The sequence below is a fragment of the Elephantulus edwardii genome, unplaced genomic scaffold (assembly GCF_000299155.1).
Source record: "Elephantulus edwardii isolate Elephantulus edwardi_28Jun2011 unplaced genomic scaffold, EleEdw1.0 scaffold00126, whole genome shotgun sequence".
Taxonomy (NCBI): domain Eukaryota; kingdom Metazoa; phylum Chordata; class Mammalia; order Macroscelidea; family Macroscelididae; genus Elephantulus; species Elephantulus edwardii.
In genome coordinates, this window is record NW_006399876.1 from 2,747,410 (window position 1) to 2,767,714 (window position 20,305).

General features: G+C 57.1%; 1 protein-coding gene across 1 annotated transcript in view; it reads left to right on the forward strand.

Moving 5' to 3' along the window:
• The window catches only part of KCNQ1 (potassium voltage-gated channel, KQT-like subfamily, member 1), a 313,853-nt gene that overhangs the window by 93,481 nt on the left and 200,067 nt on the right, over positions 1 to 20,305 (forward strand). The window contains exons 8-15 of the mRNA XM_006893373.1: positions 8,656 to 8,782; positions 9,255 to 9,333; positions 9,990 to 10,086; positions 10,654 to 10,794; positions 15,998 to 16,108; positions 16,311 to 16,406; positions 17,028 to 17,150; positions 17,467 to 17,611. Coding sequence (XP_006893435.1) covers positions 8,656 to 8,782; positions 9,255 to 9,333; positions 9,990 to 10,086; positions 10,654 to 10,794; positions 15,998 to 16,108; positions 16,311 to 16,406; positions 17,028 to 17,150; positions 17,467 to 17,611 — 919 coding nt within the window. The remainder of the gene's footprint in view (positions 1 to 8,655; positions 8,783 to 9,254; positions 9,334 to 9,989; positions 10,087 to 10,653; positions 10,795 to 15,997; positions 16,109 to 16,310; positions 16,407 to 17,027; positions 17,151 to 17,466; positions 17,612 to 20,305) is intronic.

The following is a 20,305-nucleotide window of genomic DNA, read 5'->3' on the forward strand; positions in this document are numbered from 1 at the left end:
GTATCTCTTGTGTGCACGTGCACGCTCTGCCTGTATCTCCTGTGTGCACGTACACGCTCTGCCTGTATCTCCTGTGTGCACGTACACGCTCTGCCATGCACTGCCTTCCTCTCGGCTCCAGCGTGGGGACCGTCCCTCAGGCTCCCAGGACCACCTGGTAGCAGACCACGTCATCCTGCCTGGTCAGAGCGCCTGGTCAGTGGTCCTGCGTGTGACTGTGTGTAGAGCTGAGATCTGGTCTGTAAACACAAGCGTTCCTTAGCACCGTCGAGCGGATGCAGACTGATGGCTCCTCACAGAGGGGCCACTGTCCGGGCTGCGCTGCGGGGTCTTGTTTTGGGTCAGTAACTGAAAGGTGGGTGGTTCGAGTACAGCAGCCACTTCCCCCAAAGGATTTCCCACCTCGGGAGCCTCCCTAGAGATGGGGGTCTGCCGTGGTCAGAATAGACTCAGTGGGCGTGGGATTTGCTTGCTTCCTTGTTCGCACCCATGGCTGCTGCTGCGTGGTGCCCTCTTTCTGGCCCTCTGCCAGGCCAGGTGTGATGTCCTTTTTTACTGAGGGGCCTTATCTAGGCCTCACGTTGATATCAAATCAGTTCTGACTCCTGTCTACCGTCCACTGGGTTCGGAGACAGTAATGGTTATGGGAGTGGACTTCCCATCCTCCTCCCAGTGAAGGGCAGGGGCGTTCGAACCACTGACCTCGTGATGAGCACCATGGCAATCAGTTCTGCACCCCCAGAGCTGCTGCGTGCAGTGTTTTGTGAGCACATCACTACTTCACGGCCTCGGAGTGTCAGCCCGTGTGGGCGACGCTGGGTCAGTGAACTTAAAGACACCCGGGGGTCAGGTCATCCTTGTCCCATGTGACTGTACCTCCCACATGCAGATCATGTGACCTCATCTCCTTTACCTCAAGGACACCATGGTGAGGGGAATAGAGAGGTCTCAGGGACTGGCATGTCTCCCCAACAGCTGTGAGGGGCGTCCAGCCCGCTAATGTGAGCGTTCTGTGTATGTGGCCTCCATGGCCAGAGACAGGAGCTTTGGTGGCTTGGTGCTAAAAGGCCAGGCTGCTGACCCAAAGGCTGCTACTTCAAACCCGCCGGAGCCAGCAGAGGGCCTTTGTTGGTCTCTGTGTGGCTCTGGGCCTGGTTTGTGGTTTGTGGGTCAAGGTCAGCTGTGTGGACTCAGGGAGAGAGGACCCAGAAGAATGTCCACCCTGGACGTTCAGAGAGAGAAGGGCTGGCGAGTGTCACTCCCCCTGGTGTCGTCACGGGCTGAGCGAGCGTGGCTTGTGATCTTGAACTGTGTGTGGAGCTGAGTTGGAGCAGACTCACAGCAGACCCTCCAGCGGGTCTGACCCTCCAGCGGGTTCTTGGAGCTGTTATACCTCTGAAAGAAGGTGGGAGGAGACTGCTGTCCTGCAGAGCACCAGGCAGATTTGATCCACGTGCCTTTGAGATTGCAGCACAGCTTCTTGCCACTAGGCCATCAGTGCTTCCCCAACTGATAGGATCACAGCAGCCTTATCAGAAGGGTGTGGAGGGTGTGGAGAGGGGAGAGGGCGGAAGGCCTAGGGCACCTCATCTTCTCACCTGGAGGCCAGGGCTGGAGTGTGCTGGTCAGTACAGGCCCTGGACTGACAGGACCTCGTCCACGGCCATGTGGAGTCTCATCCACAGTGCCCCGTCGGGGTCCGAGTTGTAGGGGCACAAGTTTCCCTGGCACACTTAGGCAGTCTCTGCCAGGCTGGGCACCTGTTGGGGGGGCAGCATGGCGGAGGGTTCAGACACAGACGACAGCTGTCAGGATCGAGCGTCGTCCCCATGACGACCCAAAGCCTCGGGGCCTGCCTGTCCGCCCAGGGACGGCTGTCTGGACAGCTGGCTGGTGCGCCCGGTTCTTGGGGATCAATTGCTGGCCCCCCACAGTTGCCCCAGACATGCAGCTGCCTCAGGGTGGGCAAGTGGGGCAGCTGGCCAGGCCCATTGTTGGACTCACTGCCCCAACGCACGCCGGCGCCCGGAACTCAGGGTGCTCGTGGGAATGCAGGGTGGCAGAGGGGCCCTGAGCACCCCACCTCTGTGGGGTGATGAGTCCAGGGCAGTGGCCTTAGACCTGTGCTGCCTGACCAGCAGTGGGGAGGCCGACCCCCTGACTACAAAGGGAATGTTCGGTCTAGGCTGGAGGTCTCCACAGTCAGGGCCTGGGACCCAGGGACAGAGGTCTGCACACCTGGTGCGCGCACCTGTCTGCCAGTGTGGGGGATGCAGGGCCCCAGCTGTGCCCAGCACATGTCCCCACAGCAGGCACAGGGAGCAGCTGGCCACGGGCAGGCCAGGAACAAAGAGGACTTTGAGGGCCCCACCGCCTGCATCGTGCTCCGGCCAGCTGACCCCCCAGGCGCGGCTGCGGCCTCTTGGGTTCTTGGAGCAGAAACAGCTGCCCAAGGCCAGGCGCTCCCTTTCCTGGGCTCTGTGTGAGGAGAGGCCACGGGATGGGGCCAGCTGTAGGTCTCTGGTGAGAAGGCAAACCTCACCCCAACCCTGCGGGACTCTAGGTCCTGCACAGAGCCTGACCTGGCCCCAACAAGCCCCACCACCTCTGGGCAATCCCATTCACCCCTCAAGAAAACCAGCACCCCAACTTGGGGCTTCAATCGGAGCCCCTACTGGCTTCCTGAGTGCACCCACCAGGTCCTCAGGGTGGCCAGCTGTGTCCCAACCCACCCCCACCTAATGCCCACTTGTGGTGGCCCTGGACGAGGTGCCCTCCTCCCCTGCCCAGTCCTCAGTCTTTAATCTGTGACAGCAGGGCGGCCGGTAGGGGCCAGGGCAGTGGCATTGAGCAGGCTGTACTCTTGTCCCCAGCACGGCTTGGGCCCCAGACATGTCTGGGCAGTGACCTCAGCCAGGCACCAGAAAAGCACGAATGGTCTCAGCTTCCGGGGGTTCAAAGCCTGTACAGCCTTGGAATCTTCAAAGGAGGCAGATTCACTTGTTTATGATAAAAACAAAACAAGAGATAAAAGGGCAGCTGGGCCTTCCTCCTCCAGGCACCGGGCCAGGGGAAGGGCGCAGGAGGGGGCACCATCCAGCCCCCCCACCGTGCCCGCCCCTTGAGGGATCTCTGGTCTGAACCTTTGTCTGGACACTCTGGATCTGGGTGGGTCTGCTCTCACCCCAAAGCTGCACCCAGATACCGCAGGCACTGGGGGGGGGGTGCCGCTTGTTCATCACTCACCTCCCCTCCAGCGTCACACTTCAGGAGTGTTCAAGGGTGAGGGCGTCTGTCCCTCCCAAGCCAGGGTTACCCCCAAGTGCACTTGCACCTTGGTGCCATCCATCCCAAGAACCTTCTGGAAGATGCAGCCTAGTCCCCTTCAGTGCCTGTACTGGGTCCCCATCAAGGACGTGGGGTGTGCCGTCCCACCACCTCCCCATGACACACATGGCTGAGTGTTTGAGGGTGAGCTGAGAGGTTAGGGGTCTCAGACCCCTGGCCCAGCAGCTGTATCAGGAAGTACTGCCATCAAGACCCCTGGCCCAATTCAGCCCTGCCTGCCCGAGGGGCTCCCTGAACTAACATCCAGTTAAGGGAGCCCCAGGGGCTTGTTATAACCCATGTCATGTGTTTCCAGCAATCCTAATCTACCTTCCTCAGGGCCTGGAAAACCCAAGCCCGAGGAGGTCTCGGGTGGGGCCATGGGCGAGGCGCTGAAGTATCTGGTACTGCCATCAGGGTCCAGGTGCTTCATTACTCTGTGATCTGGAGTTGCTATCAGGAGAATTGACCCATGGGCCAGGTGATCAGTTCTGTTTCCTGGGAGAGATGACCCACAGGCGAGGTAACCTCTTACCTGGTGCTGCTATCAAGAGAGGACCCATGGGTGAGGCACCATTATCTGGTGCTGCCATCGGCACAAATGACACAAAGCCAGGCCATCTGTTACCTGGTGCTGCTGTCCCTCTGGGGTGACCTCCCCCCCAGCTCCTAAGGCCTCTGCCCTGCTGGAGGTTGAGGGGTGGCCTCCTGCCGTGGCTCTCACTCTGCTCCCTTCAGTAATCTCCTTTATATCAAAAAAGATAGAACACGCACCGCAGTGACTGTGAATCCTCAGAATACCAAAGGTGGCCCTTTCCCAAATGGGGTTGTAACCACAGGCCTAGGCTTGGGGGGCCAGTTCAGGGGGACATTGTCAGTGTCAGAGCCCACAAAGACCACAGCTGCACCTGGGACTCGCTTTCCGCCAAACAGAGGACAGACAGACACACAGAGTGACTGTGACAGCGGGAGGCCCTCACCTCGCTGAAGCTCCGAGGGTAGCACCTGCCCAGGGAGGGCACTAGAAGGCTGTGGGGGGCCGGACGGAGGGGCAGAGAGCGAAGGGGAAGACCCCTAGGACGAAGACCACGCCAGAAGCAAGTGTCTGCCTGGGGCCGAGTGGAGAACCAATTTACTCTGTAAACCTGTACTCAAATCACAGTAAGAAGATGTTTTAAAAACAAGTCCTTAGTTCCAGAAAGTCCAGCTTGGACTCAAGGACTCAGGACTCACGGAGCAGTGTGATTTCTCTTTTATTTTTAAATTGTAAGTAAGATCCTTCGAACCTGGCTTTCTGGAGCCTTTTTCACAGGGGCTAATGAGGAAGGATTACCAAGCAGACCTTTTTCAACCTTAAACCAGAAATCTCCCTTAAAGGCGCCACAAAGCAACAGCAGTTTATCTTAAGGAAGAAAACTGGCCTCCTGGACCAGTCACACTTTCCAGAGCTGTCTCTGAGCTCTGGCTGATAGCAGCTGCAGAGATAAGATCGAAACCCCAGGGCTCTGCGTTTCTGTCCTTGAGAAGCTTGATCAGAGGAGGGTGGGGAGGGTCCTTCAGCAGGGCCCGCAGGTGTTGGTGACAGGCACGCCTGGAAGCTGCTGAACTTCTTATACTTCTTACGCCCCCAAGAACAGTCAAGCAGGGAGCAGGGAGAGTGCTGCGGCCGAATCTGCCGCTGTGGGAACGGTGCAGCCGTGTGTCCAGGCGTTTACAGTGTTCAGATATAAAACACCCAGACCCAGGGCTGCCACCACCCCCCGGGAGCCCCGTGCCCAGCACCCTGCCCCCGCACTGGGCAGCACGGGCCTGAACTCTGGCGGGAGGCCTGCCCCACTGGCTGGGTCAGTTCAGCGGTCCATGTCTCACGTGCTAAGCTTCGTCCGTGCTGTGCTGTGTCCACCCTGCCTCTCCTGAGGCCGAGCTGCGTTCCGGGTTAGGGATGGACTGTCATTCATGTTTGGGTTTCTCGCTTGACAGGCAGCACCTGGGCTGTCTCTGTCTCTCAGCCAGCGTGGGTTTTTGTTTTGATGCCTGTGTCCTAAGCCCTGGGTCTCGGGGACACTTGGAGTGGGTGGCTGGGCCATAGGGATTCAGTTTATGATTAGGAATTATTGTCATGACAGGAGTCCAGAACAGTGGAGTGGACCGGGGGAGGGATTGTATAACAATGAAAGAATTTTTCCTTTACTTTTCAAAGAGAAGAGAGAACTGGGGGGAGGGGTGGACAGGGAGAAAAGTGCAACAATGAATGAATGGAAATCCAAAGTCTCTGTAAATTTTCATGAAAATTAATGTTGTTGTTGTGTGTTGTCGAGTCGCTTGCGACTCATAGTGACCCTGTGTACAAGAGCCCTAAAATCTGTTCTATCCTGTGCCAACCACACCGTCTCTGACATACTCATTCCCACCACCCCGGTTTCACAATAAATTAAAATTTTTTAAAAATAAAAACAAGTTTCTCCTTGCAAACTAAAAAAAAAAAAAGGGGGGGGGAGGATATCTGCAACCCACTCAGGGAATCCAAAACCCTGTTTGGATAGGGAACCTCAGAACCCATTCAGACAAGAGTCCCCAGAACCTACTTAGACCACAGGACCCTGTGGTCAAGCATTCTTGGTGCAGTTCCTGGCCCAGGTCGCTTGGAGTTGGGATGGCTGGTGCACTGCTGCCCAGGAGAGTCCTGGCTGGAAGGTGAGAGGAGAGGACAGTGTTCCGGACACGCAGGGTCTCTGCCTGGGCAGTGGGATGCCATTGCAGCTAACTCTCAGGGTGAGTCGGGGGCTCACAGGGCCACTGAATGCACACAAGTCCACACTGTCCAGCAGACAGTCCTGCCCTAGTCAAACCTACCACTGCTCTCCCCTTTTTGAAGAGAAGGCTACATTTTGCAGACTGCCAGAGATAAGGGGAGTGAGACTTCAGGAAGTCTGGGCTGACCCACAAACACGTGGCTGGGACACCTGGTCCACAGGCAAGGCCCTGAAGCCCACTTCTCACTCCACATGGCCCTTGTGCAGTTGTTGGCCACCACCTGAGCCTCAGCTATCTGCCCTGTAGAAACGTCACTGGAATAAGTGGAATTGCCTACCATGACTGGCTGTTCTGTGAATTACTTGACCAGGCAAGACTGGACAGAGAGATGGCTAAACTGCCAGGCTTCAGAAACTGAGTGAGGTTGCAAAGCCTGGAGTGGTAAGGAGGCTAAAGGTAAAAAGGTGAGATGGTCAGAGGTCAGACCCCAGTAGAAAAGGCCCTCAGGGGCATCTCCCAACAAAGGAGCAGGCTAGGGGACTCCTACCAGAAGCTGGGCTATGATTTAGCCTCAAGATGCATACTGGGCTGCTCTGCCACAGAAGACTCTCTCTGTGGTCCAGCCTCCAGCTCAGAGTTCCACACATTGTCTGTGGCTAGACAACTTTATGAGGAAGGGGTCTGAACAAACTAGAGATCCATGAGACCATTTCTGAGATGCAAGAATGGAGGGTGGACAGACATGTAGGTAAGGGGCAGTGGATAAGGGCACTGGATGGCATAAGGCCAAGTTTGAAACGAAGGTGCATTCATGTTCCCACTAAGATCAACAGTGAGGTCAAGGGTTCACACAGTCACCCCTCTCCTGGACTGTGGACTGAGATCTGATTAATAACAGCTTCGGTGACCAGTACTTCTGTGCCTACAGTCCTATCAGCACCCATTTATCGCAACTTTATCACAGACTGGGGTGCATTGTCTAATGCCTCAAGGAACAGTCGGAAGTGGACACAGAGTTGAACTGCCCCCAGGTATCATCCCAGAGGTCAAGCACATGTTGGGCCCGAAGCGGAACTGATGGCCTTCAGCTGTGGGATGGGCAGACTCGTGACCATGGTGGACTGCAAGAAGAATGGACAGATGCTACTTGGCAGTAGTGTAGCCAGAGTGCCCTTCAAGCAGGACTGGCCAGACTGTGTCTTGCGTCCTTTGGCCATGTTGTCAGGGGAAGCCAGGCCCTCGAGGACATGAGACTTGGTAAAGCAGGACCAGCAGAGAGGAAGGCTTGAGAGGACTGTGCATGATTACTGCAAAAATGGACTCAGCTAGAGCACGGACAGAGAGAACGGGGCAAGACCAGGGCCTCTACAAACTGAAACCCGCCAGACGACATGGCCAGCAACAACAGCAGGGTGTGGGCTATCAGAGGGGAAACCCTGGTTCTGCTGCATGTGTGGAGAAGCCAGAACCCTCGCTGTCGCTATTGGAGAATGTCTGCAATTCCTCGGACAGCCATATCCCTTTTCAACAGTTCTCTCCCTCATCTGTTTCAATGCAGTATACATTATTGAACCCATCTTTCTCAGTCTCCACCCAACCCCGAAGTCAGTCCCATTTTACAACAGTGGCACCATGCAATATTTGTCCTTTTGTGACTGAGATATTTCACGCAGCATAATCTCCTCCACAGTCATCCATTTTGAACAATATTCTATGAGTTCCTTGGTTTTCAATGCAGCATAGTATTCCATTGTGTGAATATACCATAGCTTCTCTATCCGTTCGTTTGTTCATGGGCACTTACTTAGGTTGTTTCCAACTCTTAGCTATTGTGAACAAAGCCGCGATAAACGTGGGTGTGCATATATCTGCTTGGATGTCAGTTACGGTCTCTTTGGGGTATATTCCCAGTAGTGGAATTGCTGGGTCAAATGATATTTTTATTTGCAACTTTTTGAGAAAGCACCATACCGCCTTCCACAGTGGTTGCACCATTTTACACTCCCACCAACAGTGAATAAGGGTTCCAGTTTCTCCGCAACCTCGCCAGCATTTGTTGTTTGCTGCTCTGTTAAGTTTTGCTATTCTGACTGGGGTGAGATGGTATTTCATAGTTGTTTTTATTTGCATCTCTCTTAGAGCTAGGGATTCTGAACATTTCTTCATGTGCTTGTTGGCCATTTGAATGTCATCTTTAGGGAAGTGTCTGTTCATATCCTGTGGCCACTTTTCAATTCAGTTGTTTATTTTTATCTTCTTGTGGTGGCAGATGCCCTTTTGAAGTGGGTTCTGGTATCCCATCTGAGTAGGCTTGGGGAACCCCTATCTGAGATGGTTCTGAGGACCCCTGTCTAAATTGTTTCTGGCATCTCCTGTCTGAGTTGTTTGAGTCCCTTTTCTGATTTGGCTCTGGGGTCCCCTGTCAGAGTGGGTTTGGGTTCCTTACCTGAGTAGGTCCTGGGTTTCCCTGTGCAAGTGGGTTCTGGGTCCCTTACCTGAGTGGGCTCTGGGGTGCCCTTCTCCATGTGCATCTGAGGTGGCAGCCCCCGTCTGAGTGCCCCCCTGTCCATGCAGGAGATCGTCCTGGTGGTCTTCTTCGGTACGGAGTACGTGGTGCGTCTCTGGTCTGCTGGCTGCCGCAGCAAGTACGTGGGCGTGTGGGGGCGGCTGCGCTTCGCCCGGAAGCCCATTTCCATCATCGGTGAGTTGGACCCCTCAGTGGTGGGGACTTCTCGTGACCTCTCAGGAACAGGAACTCTGGGCAGGTGACCCGTACAGCACGGTCACCCTGTAGTCCCTGCTGGAGTGCTGACCACAGGCTGCTCTCCTGATACGGGAGAGCCTGGGGCAGTGCAAGTGACCACTCAGGAATCTAGCACAGCTGCTGGTACCTAGGGCTGCTCTGCCCAGCTCTAGACGCCTCTGGGCTCTGGCTCCATCCTGAGGAGCTGCCTAAAGGCCGGGTTTAGCGTGGAGGGAGCTCAGCGCTTCTTATGGGTCCAGAGTGGAACGCAGCTTCCTTTGTACCCTTCTGGGGCTTAGCCCAGACCCTTACTCAGTCTCCCCTCCAAGATGTCCTTGGTGCTCCTTGGACAGGACAGAGCCATGCTGTACCAGCCTCCCTGTCTCCTGAACTGGTGACACTGTAACCAGTCACCTTTCTGTCCCTGCAGACCTCATTGTGGTTGTGGCCTCCATGGTGGTCCTGTGCGTGGGCTCCAAGGGACAGGTGTTTGCCACCTCGGCCATCAGGTAGGCCTGCCTGTGCTGCAGCCCTCTTCCTACCCTCTACCCTGGGCTGTGGACAGCTTTACTAGAGAGCCCCGGGGATGGGTACAGGCAGGACTGGGGGAGCAGGGAGCTGGCTGTAGGGGAGGCCCCTCCTCACCAGTCACTGGCTTCTTTTGCCTGAGGACCCCCAGCCCCTCAGCACCCCCTCAGCACCCCTTCAGCCCCCAGTTCCCAGAGTCTGGCTGTACCAGCTTTGTCCCTCATCCTGATGCCAGACATCCCACCCTCAGCTCAGTCGGGCAGTGGGGAAATGATTTGTCTTTTCTCTCTGACTCAGGCTTACTCACCAGAGACACCCTGCTTTTAAGCCCCCCCTTCCCTGCCACACAGGCTCACAGGATGGGTGGTTTAGGCATTGCTGTCCATGGCTCGAACTGACCCCTGGCTCTAGACACACTGGGAGTATGGGAGGTGCATGTATAGTGGTGGCTGGCCCCTGGGCTCAGGCAGAGTGTGCAGGAAGGAGGGCCAGTATGAGGCTAGGAGACTGTGAGGGGTTCCCTAGGTGGAGGTTGTGCTGGGAACAGAATTGAGACACACCACACAGGGTGGAAGTCCAGGCGGGCATGGTGCCCTCTCCCAGGCCCCCTCACACCCCCCACGTCCCACCCTCACAGGGGCATCCGCTTCCTGCAGATCCTGAGAATGCTGCACGTGGACCGCCAGGGCGGCACCTGGAGGCTTCTGGGATCTGTGGTCTTCATCCACCGCCAGGTGGGCATTGGGGTGGCCCGTAGGGCGAGGGGCAGCTGTAGGGGTGGAGATGGGGAACCCAGGTGGAGGGTCCTCCTCCACCTCTCCCATGCACAGCGTGGGGTCTTCCTGGACCTTGGCCCAGCAGGCTCCTGTGCCCAGGCTGGGACATGCCCTCTCCTCGTTGAGACCAAATGAAAGGCTAGTAGGCAAATGAAGTGACAGAGGCACCGTTCCAGAAGCTCAGAAATCCCAGCCACAGTCCAACCAAGAGGGTGGCTCCGTGGCCGACCCTGCCACCCCGAGCCAGCCAGGCTCCAGGAGGAGGCCCTCTCTCCCTCACAGGGGTCCCTGGGCAGCAGGAGGGAAGGCGGGGATCAGCAGAGGGCACTGGGCCTGGCATTGGTTGTGTCTTGAGACCCCAGGACTGTGTGTGTCACGCCCATGTGATGCCAGCCATCTGGTAAAAGTTTGTTTTGGCTGCCTGGCTGCCTCTGCTTCAGAGTTCTCTCAGAAGTGGCCCCTCTGGATGCTGCTGGCTCTCCCAGGACACGGGATCAGCAGACTGACCACTGCCTTCACCCTCAGGAGCTGATCACCACTCTGTACATTGGCTTCCTGGGCCTCATCTTCTCCTCCTACTTCGTTTACTTGGCTGAGAAAGATGCTGTGAACGAGTCGGGCCGTGTGGAGTTCGGCAGCTACGCTGATGCACTGTGGTGGGGCGTGGTGAGTGGGACCTGGGACTCCATCCTTGTGGTCGTTGTCCCCGGGACTCAGCTTGGCTGAGCTGCCTGCCTCACTGCGGACCCTGGCCGGCCATGGCCTGTGCTCAGAACACACCCCCGCATTCTCACCTGGGGCCACGGCAAGATCGTCTTAGTTTCTTGGTGCTTCTGTGGCAAATGCCTCAAGTGGAAAGGAGGACTTTAAACAGCAATGCATTCTCTGACAGTTGGGGTTGGAAGTCTGAAAGGAGTGTGTCAGCTTCGGGGCAGGGCTCACTGTCCATCAGTTCAAAGCTTAGAAAGAGCGTCTTTGCTGTCCATCCTCCCCTGGGTCAGGAGGTTCTCAGCACAGGGTCCCCAACCCCCAGGCACCATCCACTCCTAGTTTTTCTCTCTTGGTGGCAGGAAGTCCCTTCTCCTCGGCTTACTCCTTTAAGCTCACATCTCGGGGATGCCAGGAATCCCAGATTGCACCCTGCCCTGTTAGTATGTGAAGGATCATGACATCAAATCGCAGGATCCCTGAGGAGAGGCATGGTCCGGCCACACAGACACACATTTAAGGGGCCGTGTAATTCAGTCCCTGGGAGGGAGCACACCCAAGGATAATGTTCTGTGGGACCATCTTGATACTTTTATCTTTAAACCTTCAAAATCTTATTCTTGACTCCTTGTTTCCCTTCACCCCAAGCCCTGGTGGTGGTTCTCAGGTGCCACGGACTCAAGTCCATCTCACAGTGACCCCCACACAAAGAACAGCCCCATGTGGTTCTGCCCTTCCTCACCACCCTCGCCGAGTCTGACCCCAAAGTAGCAGCCACCGTTTCTGACCATCTCCCCGAGGGTCTTCCTCATGTCACGGACCTTTCTTATGCTCCAAGCATGATGTTCTTTAGGACCCTGTTGCCTCCTGGGCCTCCTTGTCCCACAAGTGAAGGAGCGCATCCAGAGGAGGGGCCCTCAAGTTCATGGGGTCACAGTGTAGGGGCCAGTCAGGGCCTGGTGGGTGTGAGCAGAGAGTGGTGGGAACACAGGGATCCACCCACCGTCTTGATCATGCGTGTCCCCAACAGTGGCTTCCTCATGTGTGTTCTGGAGGTGTCCAGTGGAGGCAGGGAGTGCTGACTCCCCCCTGCCAAGGCCAGAGATGCCTGGTTTTAGTTTCCACCCTCCTACCGCACCAGAGGCCCTGGAGTGGCAGTGGGATGGACTGGGAAGAAGGCAGGGGATACGTGCTGGGGGCAGGCGTGTGGATCAGGAAAGATCCAGAGGCTGTGGTGAGCTTGAAAGTGGGGGGCTACCCAGCTGGGGCTGCAGGAAGTGTGTGGGCACCCACCCCAGGCCCTGCTGATAAGCAGTGCCCATGCCGGGCACTGCCCGCCGGCTTTCCCAGCCACAGGGAGCCGTGTGGAGCCAAGGCTGCCCCCTGCCCCCATGGCACCATGCTCCCACTCCCCACACCTGTGCAAACATCCGCGCACGGCCGAGAACACGGCTCCTTTGTGCGGCCTTGGCACTGGGGCTGGCCCGTCAGCTGCAGCTCCTCTTCAGCCCCACAGCCTGCCACCATTGTTCCTGCTGGGCCTGCCCGCCAGCCAGCGTGTGACCCTCTGTCAGGGCCTCCTCCCCACCAGACCAGACAGAAGCCCTGATGACAGTTTGGTGTCACAGTCACCCATGAGTCACGATTACTGTAGCCAGCAGAAGGACAGTGAGCCACGGGAGACGTCCACAGATGCAGCCACGGAGCGCAAGTGTCCCGGAAACCGGGAGACAGCCAGCCCTCTGCCTGGTGCCTGTTGTCATCCGGTGTTGTTGCATCAGGGAGGACTCCCCGCGACGCTGTGAACAGATGCCCGCACCATCTCACAGTCTACCCCATGTTCAAGTCCATGTTCAAGTCCATCCTTGCAGACACTGTCAGTGCAGCTTGTTGGGGGCTTCCTCCCCTGGATGACCCTCTGCTTTCCCAAGCGTGACATCTCTGCCGGGGTGTGACGTTTGCATCGGTGACACAGCGATGTCACATCCTCACAGGCTGCTCTTTCTCCAGGGCGCTGGCTTTGCCTCTGTCCAAGGACGGGCCCCAGTAGATGAGCATGTTAGAAGGTTTAGGAAGTCAGCACAGAGCTTTGGTCTTGTGTTCGTACGTATAAACTGGGCTTAAGACAGCCTGGTGGCACAGTGTGTAGAGTGTTGCACTGCTCACTGAAAGACTGGCAGTTCAAGTCCACCAGCTGCTGTGAGGGAGGGGGATGGGGAGTCCACTCCCGTCAGATTTGCCAACTGGGGCCTGAGACGGGCTGCTTGTAAACCCGAGCTAACTCTGCAGTCATGGGTTAGTCGTGTTGGGTTGAAACTGGGCTTCCGGCTGGCTTCGTTGGCATAACCCTGCAGTGGGTCACTCCGAGCCCAGGTCAGGTGTCCCCAGGCCTCCCTTGGTTCCCAGGACATGGCACTGAGGCTGGCCAGGAGCAGAGCCCATTTCCCAGGGTGGTCAGGACACCCTGAAATGGGTGTTGAGACTGCTGCGGGCACCTGTGCCACCTCTGCCCTCTCCAGGCGGAACTTGGGAGCCCTCGCTGGCTGCCTTGTTTGATGACGACTTGGCACACCTGTTGGCCAGGGGGCTCCCATCGTCCCAGGTCCCAGTGGTACTTGTCCACCTCCCTTGTGGCAAAGTCCCGCCCCAGGGATCCCCGTGCTGTGGGTCCCAGCACTGCCTCTGCCCCTGACACGTGGTTGTTTGTGGGGGCATAGCCCCACCCTGGCTCAGTTTCTACAGCCTGTGGTCACTGCGTTGGCTCTGGTCCACCTGCCCTGCGCTGGCCCCACAGCCGGTGGTCAGCTCAAGCTCCTGTGGCGGCCACTGTGTCTCTCACTAAGGAGCTTCCTCTCCTTTGCTAACCCTCTACTTCTCCAAGTGTCATGTCTTTGGACAGCCTGACTGACCATGAAACCTTTCAGGTCCCCAAGTGTGGCACCAGGAGCCCAGCTGGGGCCCCTGAGGAGGGCATCTTGAAGGCACGGCCCTGTGAGATGTGGAGCATCTCTGATGGCACAGTAGTTAAAGAATTCACCTGCTACCCCAGAGGTCTGCAGTTTGAAACCATCAGCCACCCTGCAGGAGAAATGCGTGGCTGTTGACACTCATAAAGATGTATGGCCTTGCAAACCCCGTGGGGTCGTCCTCTGCTCTGTGGGGTCACTGTGAGTCAGAACCCACAGGGCAGCGAAAGGGGTGGGTTTTGTAAGATGAACGGGAGCTGGCAGGGCAGCTTTGTCTCCTTGTGGCTTCCTGTGATGAGGCTGTTCCCCGGGGCCCCTCCCCCGCTCACCCCCCTTCGAGGGTGCCCCCTCCTCCATGCTCCAGCCTTGGCCCCTCTTTCTCCTCCACGCTTTGCCTTCTCTTCCCTTGCAGAGCTGGTGATGGGGTGGGAGGCGGGGTGAGTGGGCATCAAGGTGAGCATGGCTGGTCCTGCCCTGCCCAGATGCCCACTCTACATATGAGGGTGTGGTGGGAAGCACAGAGGGGTCAGTGTAGCCTTGAGCCTCGCCAGAGAGGTTCTGAGGATGAGTAGAAGGTTGCCAGTGGACATCCGGGATACAGTGTATGCTGGCTCTTCAGGGAGTGACGGTCTCACTGAGAGCTCAGGGCTCAGCTCCGTACCCGCCTTCAGGTTGCAGGGGTGACTGTGAAGTGACAGGGTCGCTGTGGGCGTGCTGGCCCTTCCCCAAGTGTCAACACTGCTCCTGGGACTGAGGGCTCTGCCTGGGACTCACTCCTTCCCCGTGTGCACACCACACCACAGACAGCCGGGGACCAGGCCTCATGTGGGATGCAGGCTCTGCTGGGGAGCACAGCCCCCAGATAAGGGACACACATGGCGCTGCACGCCCTTATCTATGGCCTGCTGAGGGTCTACCCTCTCCCACGGGGCCCAGGCTTAGTCTTTGTGTGGGGCTGTCACCTGTGCAGGGTGGGCACATGTGGCTCAGAAAACAGGATTCTTAGATGACAATGCTGTGCCAAGTGTGTGTGTGTATACATGTGTGTGAGAGAGAGACACGCACATGCACATGCCCATGTGTGGGTGCCCGTCCCTGCGTGTGGCCTGCCTGGGAGCCCACCACATACACACTGGGCCTGGGTGGTCCATTTGCTGGCTCCAAGCACAGGAGCTAGGGGTGTTTGTGCTCAGGGACACGTCAGGAACCTGCTCATGCAGTCAGGTGTGGGACATGGCAGCAGAGGTCTGCTGTGGGCAGCGGCACCCTGCTGGGACCAGTGTGCATGGCGCAGCCGGTCAGCACACTCTGTCCTGACTTGCTGTCCTGCCCTGGGCTGTGCCCCTGCCTGAGACATGCCTGCTTGTACCTGCACGCCTCCTTTTTCCCTTCACCCCGTGGCCAGCAGAGAGCAGAGGTGGCAAGGGCTGGGGTGGTGCCTTCAGGTCCCATGTAAAGTGGGCCCCTGTGGTCCCCACGTCTGCGCTGGCCTGGACAGCAGGTGGGGTGGAGGCCTCTGAGGGTCAGCAAGAGGCTCACTCTGACCAGGTTCTATCCTGACCACAGGGAGGGGAGATGGCATGGCTGAGTGGGTGCTGGGGGACGGGGCGGGCTAGGGGGCTGGCCCTATGGAGCTGACTTGAGTCGCTGGCCGCCTTGCCTGTATGATCCTGCCACCCACCGGGTGAGTGGGCAGTAGTGAACACGAGGACAGGACGTGGCTCCTGGATGCCAAGCAGGTGGAGCAGGCTGGAAGCAGGCAGGCTGGACCCCTGCAGGGTGCCCCCCCCCCGCACCTGGGGCTTGCCCCCATGTGGGAGCTGAGACTGCTGGGGGCACAGCCCACACTCAGCATCTCAGCCGGTGCCTGAGCCCGCCGGCTTCCCACTGAGGAGAAGGGTCAGCCATGTTGTGTTGTCTGGGGAAAAGGGAGATGATGCATCTGGCACCCCCCCCCCCGGGTGCCGTCAGGAAGTAACAGTTTCATCTGTCCCTGCCTCTACTGTCATCCCCCCCGGGGGCTCCCATCTCTCTGGGCTCCCGTCTCCCAGGGCTGTGCCACAGTGCTGGTGGCCTGGACACTGCCCCGGGCATGCGTTCCCCAAGCCCCTCTCCTGTGCCTCCCTGAGTCCGATGGGGTGGGCTCTGTGGTGAGTGGAGGGGTCTGAGGCCTGACCGTCACTCCTCCCCTGCAGGTCACGGTCACTACCATCGGCTATGGGGACAAGGTGCCTCAGACCTGGGTGGGCAAGACCATCGCCTCCTGCTTCTCCGTCTTCGCCATATCCTTCTTCGCTCTCCCAGCGGTAGGTCACCCGGAGGCGGCCCCGCTACGCAGGACCCGTGGTGAGGACAGGCCAGGCCCCTCATGGACAGCTCCCTGGGGTCCCTGAGAGTCCCCGCCTCCTGTCTCGCCCTGGGGTTAGCTCAGCAAGTGCGGGCAGCTCCCTGGGTTTCTGTGGGCAGTGGGGGAGCACCCCGAGTGGACTGAGCTTGTCTGTCCCCCAGGGTATCCTCGGCTCTGGCTTCGCCCTGAAGGTCCAGCAGAAGCAGCGGCAGAAGCACTTCAACCGACAGATCCCTGCAGCTGCCTCGCTTATCCAGGTGTGCTGCACACGGCTGTCCCCCGGTGACCAGCTGTCCCCTGTGTGACAGGCCTGCCCTCAGTGACCAGCTCTCCCACAGCCCATCCCCTCACGACAGGCTCCCTCACCAGCTCACGTGCTGCCCTCAGTGACCAGCTCTCCCACAGCCCATCCCCTCACGACAGGCTCCCTCACCAGCTCACGTGCTGCCCTCAGTGACCAGCTCTCCCACTGGCCATCCTCTCACGACAGGCTCCCACACTAGACTTAGGCCACCAGCAAGTATCTGACCACTCAGTCCCCCCAGACTCTGTGGGCAGAGGACACACCGGTTGAGTTTCTGCTCACAGGGGCAGGTGCGTGTAGGGGAGGACACCCTGAACCCCAGCATAGCCCTTTGAGAGTCATAGCCAAGGGATGAGGTGGGGACCTGATGACCACCTTGGTCCCTGCCTCTAACGCTGCCTCCCTGTCCTCCTTGAGAGTGGGGAGGGGGTGGGGTGGGCTGGAGCCAGGGGCACAGAGCCAGCACACGAATGGAGGGGCCCTGAGGGTGACACTCTGGGGTCCCTGCCACCCCATGATGCCCACAGTGTGTTCCTTGGGGTCCCATGCTGACATCCACCTCTGCTTGACCCAGACCGCATGGAGGTGTTACGCGGCCGAGAACCCCGAGTCGTCAACCTGGAAGATCTATGTGCGGAAACCCCCCCGCAGTCATGCTCTGCTGTCCCCCAGCCCCAAGCCCAAGAAGTCCGTCATGGTAAGTGACCCCAGACTGAAGTGGTCTGAGTGCCAGCTTCCCACAAGTGTGTAGAGGCCAGGGAGCAAGAGACCAGTCAGTTGTGTGCAGGTCAGGAGCTGGGACGAAGGGACCTCAGCAGGCATCTTCCCCAGAGGGTCTGAGGTCCCTGGTGTCCAGCTGCCCTTGGAGCCTCTGAGCCCGAGTCTGCTCTGGTCCTACCTGGCCACCTGCTATTGAGCCATCTGTCTTCCCTCAGGGACCGGGACCTCAGGCCCTACCCTGCACTAGGGTGTGAGGCCAGGGTACCAGGTGCCCATCTGCTGCCTGCTTTCAGGTCAAGAAGAAGAAATTCAAGCTGGAGCGGGATAACGGGGTGAGTTCCGGAGAGAAGATGCTCACGGTCCCGCACATCACCTGCGACCCGGCCACTGAGGACCGCAGGGCTGACCACATCTCCCTCGATGGCTGTGACAGCGCTGGTGAGCAGCCCACCTTGGTGGGAAGGGCTAGCCCTGACAGACTAGAGGGACCCCACTTCTCCCCGGAGTCTCGGGGGACAGAGTCGATTCGTTCTCTGGGGACCAGCTGTTTACAGCCCCAGCTTCCTCCACACAGCTGGACGGGGCAGCCGCTTCTTCCCAGGAGAACACAGCAGACGTCGTGTGTGTGTGTGTGTGTGTGTGTGTGTGTGTGTGTGTGTGTGTGTGACAATTGTTCCACTGTAAATGTCGCCTTGTGTCTTGGTCCGAAGGCTGACTGTGGTTCAGCCTGAGTCTTCTGAAGGGCGGGGGCAGGGCAGACGTCTGTTGCTTGGAGATGGCCCCAAATAATCAGCACCCCTGTGAATATCACAGTAGATCCGAGGTCTGAGGAGCTCCCAGGGGCTGATGTTTTGCTAGTGGATTGCGGGGGGGGGGGGGGCTTCCTCCGAGTCACATCTGTGTGAATTTCAACTTTCACTTTCAAGGTTGAGATTAGGGTATTCACTGTCTGGGGCACCAGGGACCCCTGTGAAGACACAGTGGGGGGCGTGGGGGGCCCCAAGGGTTCAGGGGGCCATCCTGGGTGTGGGCCGGAGAGGCCTGGGAGAGCAGTGCAGGGTGTTACTGTGATCAGAGCTCTGGGCGTCATGAGGAAGGAGAGGCGAGACCTGGAGGTCGGTGCCATCGCACGGCATGAAGCACTTGAAGCAGATGCTACAGTGCAGGCACACCTCGTTCTGTGTTGCTTTGCAGATGTTGTAAAAGATTGGAGGGTTGTGACAACCTTGTACCAAGCAATCTTGAGGGGCCGAGGCTCCGCCTAGGGCACGCATCACAGGCTGCCACAGAGGTTGGCCGGCTCCTGTGCCCTGAGGAGTTGAATGGCATGTGGGACTCGCTTGACTGTGATCTCGGCTTCACCTGATGGTCAGAGCGGAGGCACCCTGCCTGTGTATCAGTCCATACAGACCTGAGGAGGAGATGGGGGTGGTGTGTGCATAAGAGCATGTGCACTGCCCGGGACAGCTGGACGTGACCCTGGCTCACCTGGGGTGCCCCCTCCGTGCCTGGCCCTGGTACTCAGCCCAGCACTCTCCCCACCATTATGCCCCCTGCAGTTCAGTCCTGCACTCCTGCTCTCGGTGACTCCCAGCTCTGAGACCTGAAGTGAGCCCCTCCTGAACCCCTCAGTATGCTCAAAGCCTCCTGTCTTCTTGTATCAAGGATCCTTGTTCCCCACACTTTTGTTTTTCTTTTCAAAGATCTAATTAGGCCCTGCCATGTGACTGCTCACCTGAATCTAGAGATGTACCTTCAGCCTCTGTGTCTCTCTGCCTTCCACCAGACCCACTTCTTCATTTTTGTGTTATTACTTTTTTAATTGATATTGTAAAGAAAATGTATCGAAAACTTGGATTTCCATTCATTCATTGTTACACAATTTCCTCTCTCCCTCCAATCCCACTCCTCAGCCCACTTTACTATGCCCTTCTTATTCTGCACAGTTGTGATGCAAATACCTAATCATATATTTCTTTTAGACAGTTATTTCCCTCATCTATTTAAATGCAGTGTTCATAATTTATCCCTCTTTTCTTAGTTTGTCCCCAACCCCCATGTCAGTCTGTTTTACAACAGTAGCTTTATGCTGTATTTGTCCTTGTGTGAATGAAATATTTCACTTAGCATAATGTCCTCCAAGGTCACCCAGTTTGTATAATATTTTATGAGTTCCTTGTTTTTCGGTGCTGTGTAGTATTCCATTGTGTGAATATAACACAACTTCTTTATCCATTCATTTGATGATGGGCATTTGGGTTGCTTCCATCTCTTTGCTATTGTGAACAATGCAGCAATTAACATGGGTGTGCAGATAATCTGCCTGAGTGGCAGTCCTGGTTTCTTTAGGGAATATTCCCAATAGTGGAAATGCTGGGTCAAATGGTATCTCTATTTCCAACTTTTTGAGAAAGCATCATACTGCCTTTCATAGTGGTTGCACCATTTTACACTCCCACCAACAGTGACTAAGAGTTCCAGTCTCTCCACAACCTTGCCAGCATTTTCTGTTTGCTGCCCTGTTGAACTTTACTGTTGTTCTCGGGGTGAGATGATATCTCAGAGTTGTTTCAGACCTGCTTCTTCCTGAAGTCTGTTGATGTGTGTGTGCCCTCTTACCTGGCTGGTTTTGCTGGCCTTGGCTCCTGAGTAGCAGTTCAGCTGTGGGGAAGTTGTACTTGGATGTGTTGATGTGAACGCTCTGTGGGCAGCCGGGCTGCCACTGTGTGCTGGCCTTGGGCAGTGTGTCCCTTTGTGGAGGACCCTCACTGCTCTCGTGACTTCCAACACCTTCTCTTTGACTTTTGTGCTCGAGGTCCCACTCCACAGGCCTGGGAGGTGGACTGTTTCTGTCCGCCCTGCCTGGAATCTGCTTCTTCAATCTGACGGCTTGTGTCTTCTGTCACGAGTGTGACTCACTAACATCATGTTGAAGACTGTTGCCTTTCTTGTTGAACATTTTCTTACTCCCCCTCTCTCCTCCCCGCCCCCCGCAATGCACTCTGTGTTTCAGATTGTTGTCATACATAAAATGTCTAATATATTCATTTCAGGCATTTCTTCCCCTCATCTCTTCCAAACGCTCCCATGTCTGTCCTAACAGTGGTGTTATGCAGTATTTGTCCTTTTGTG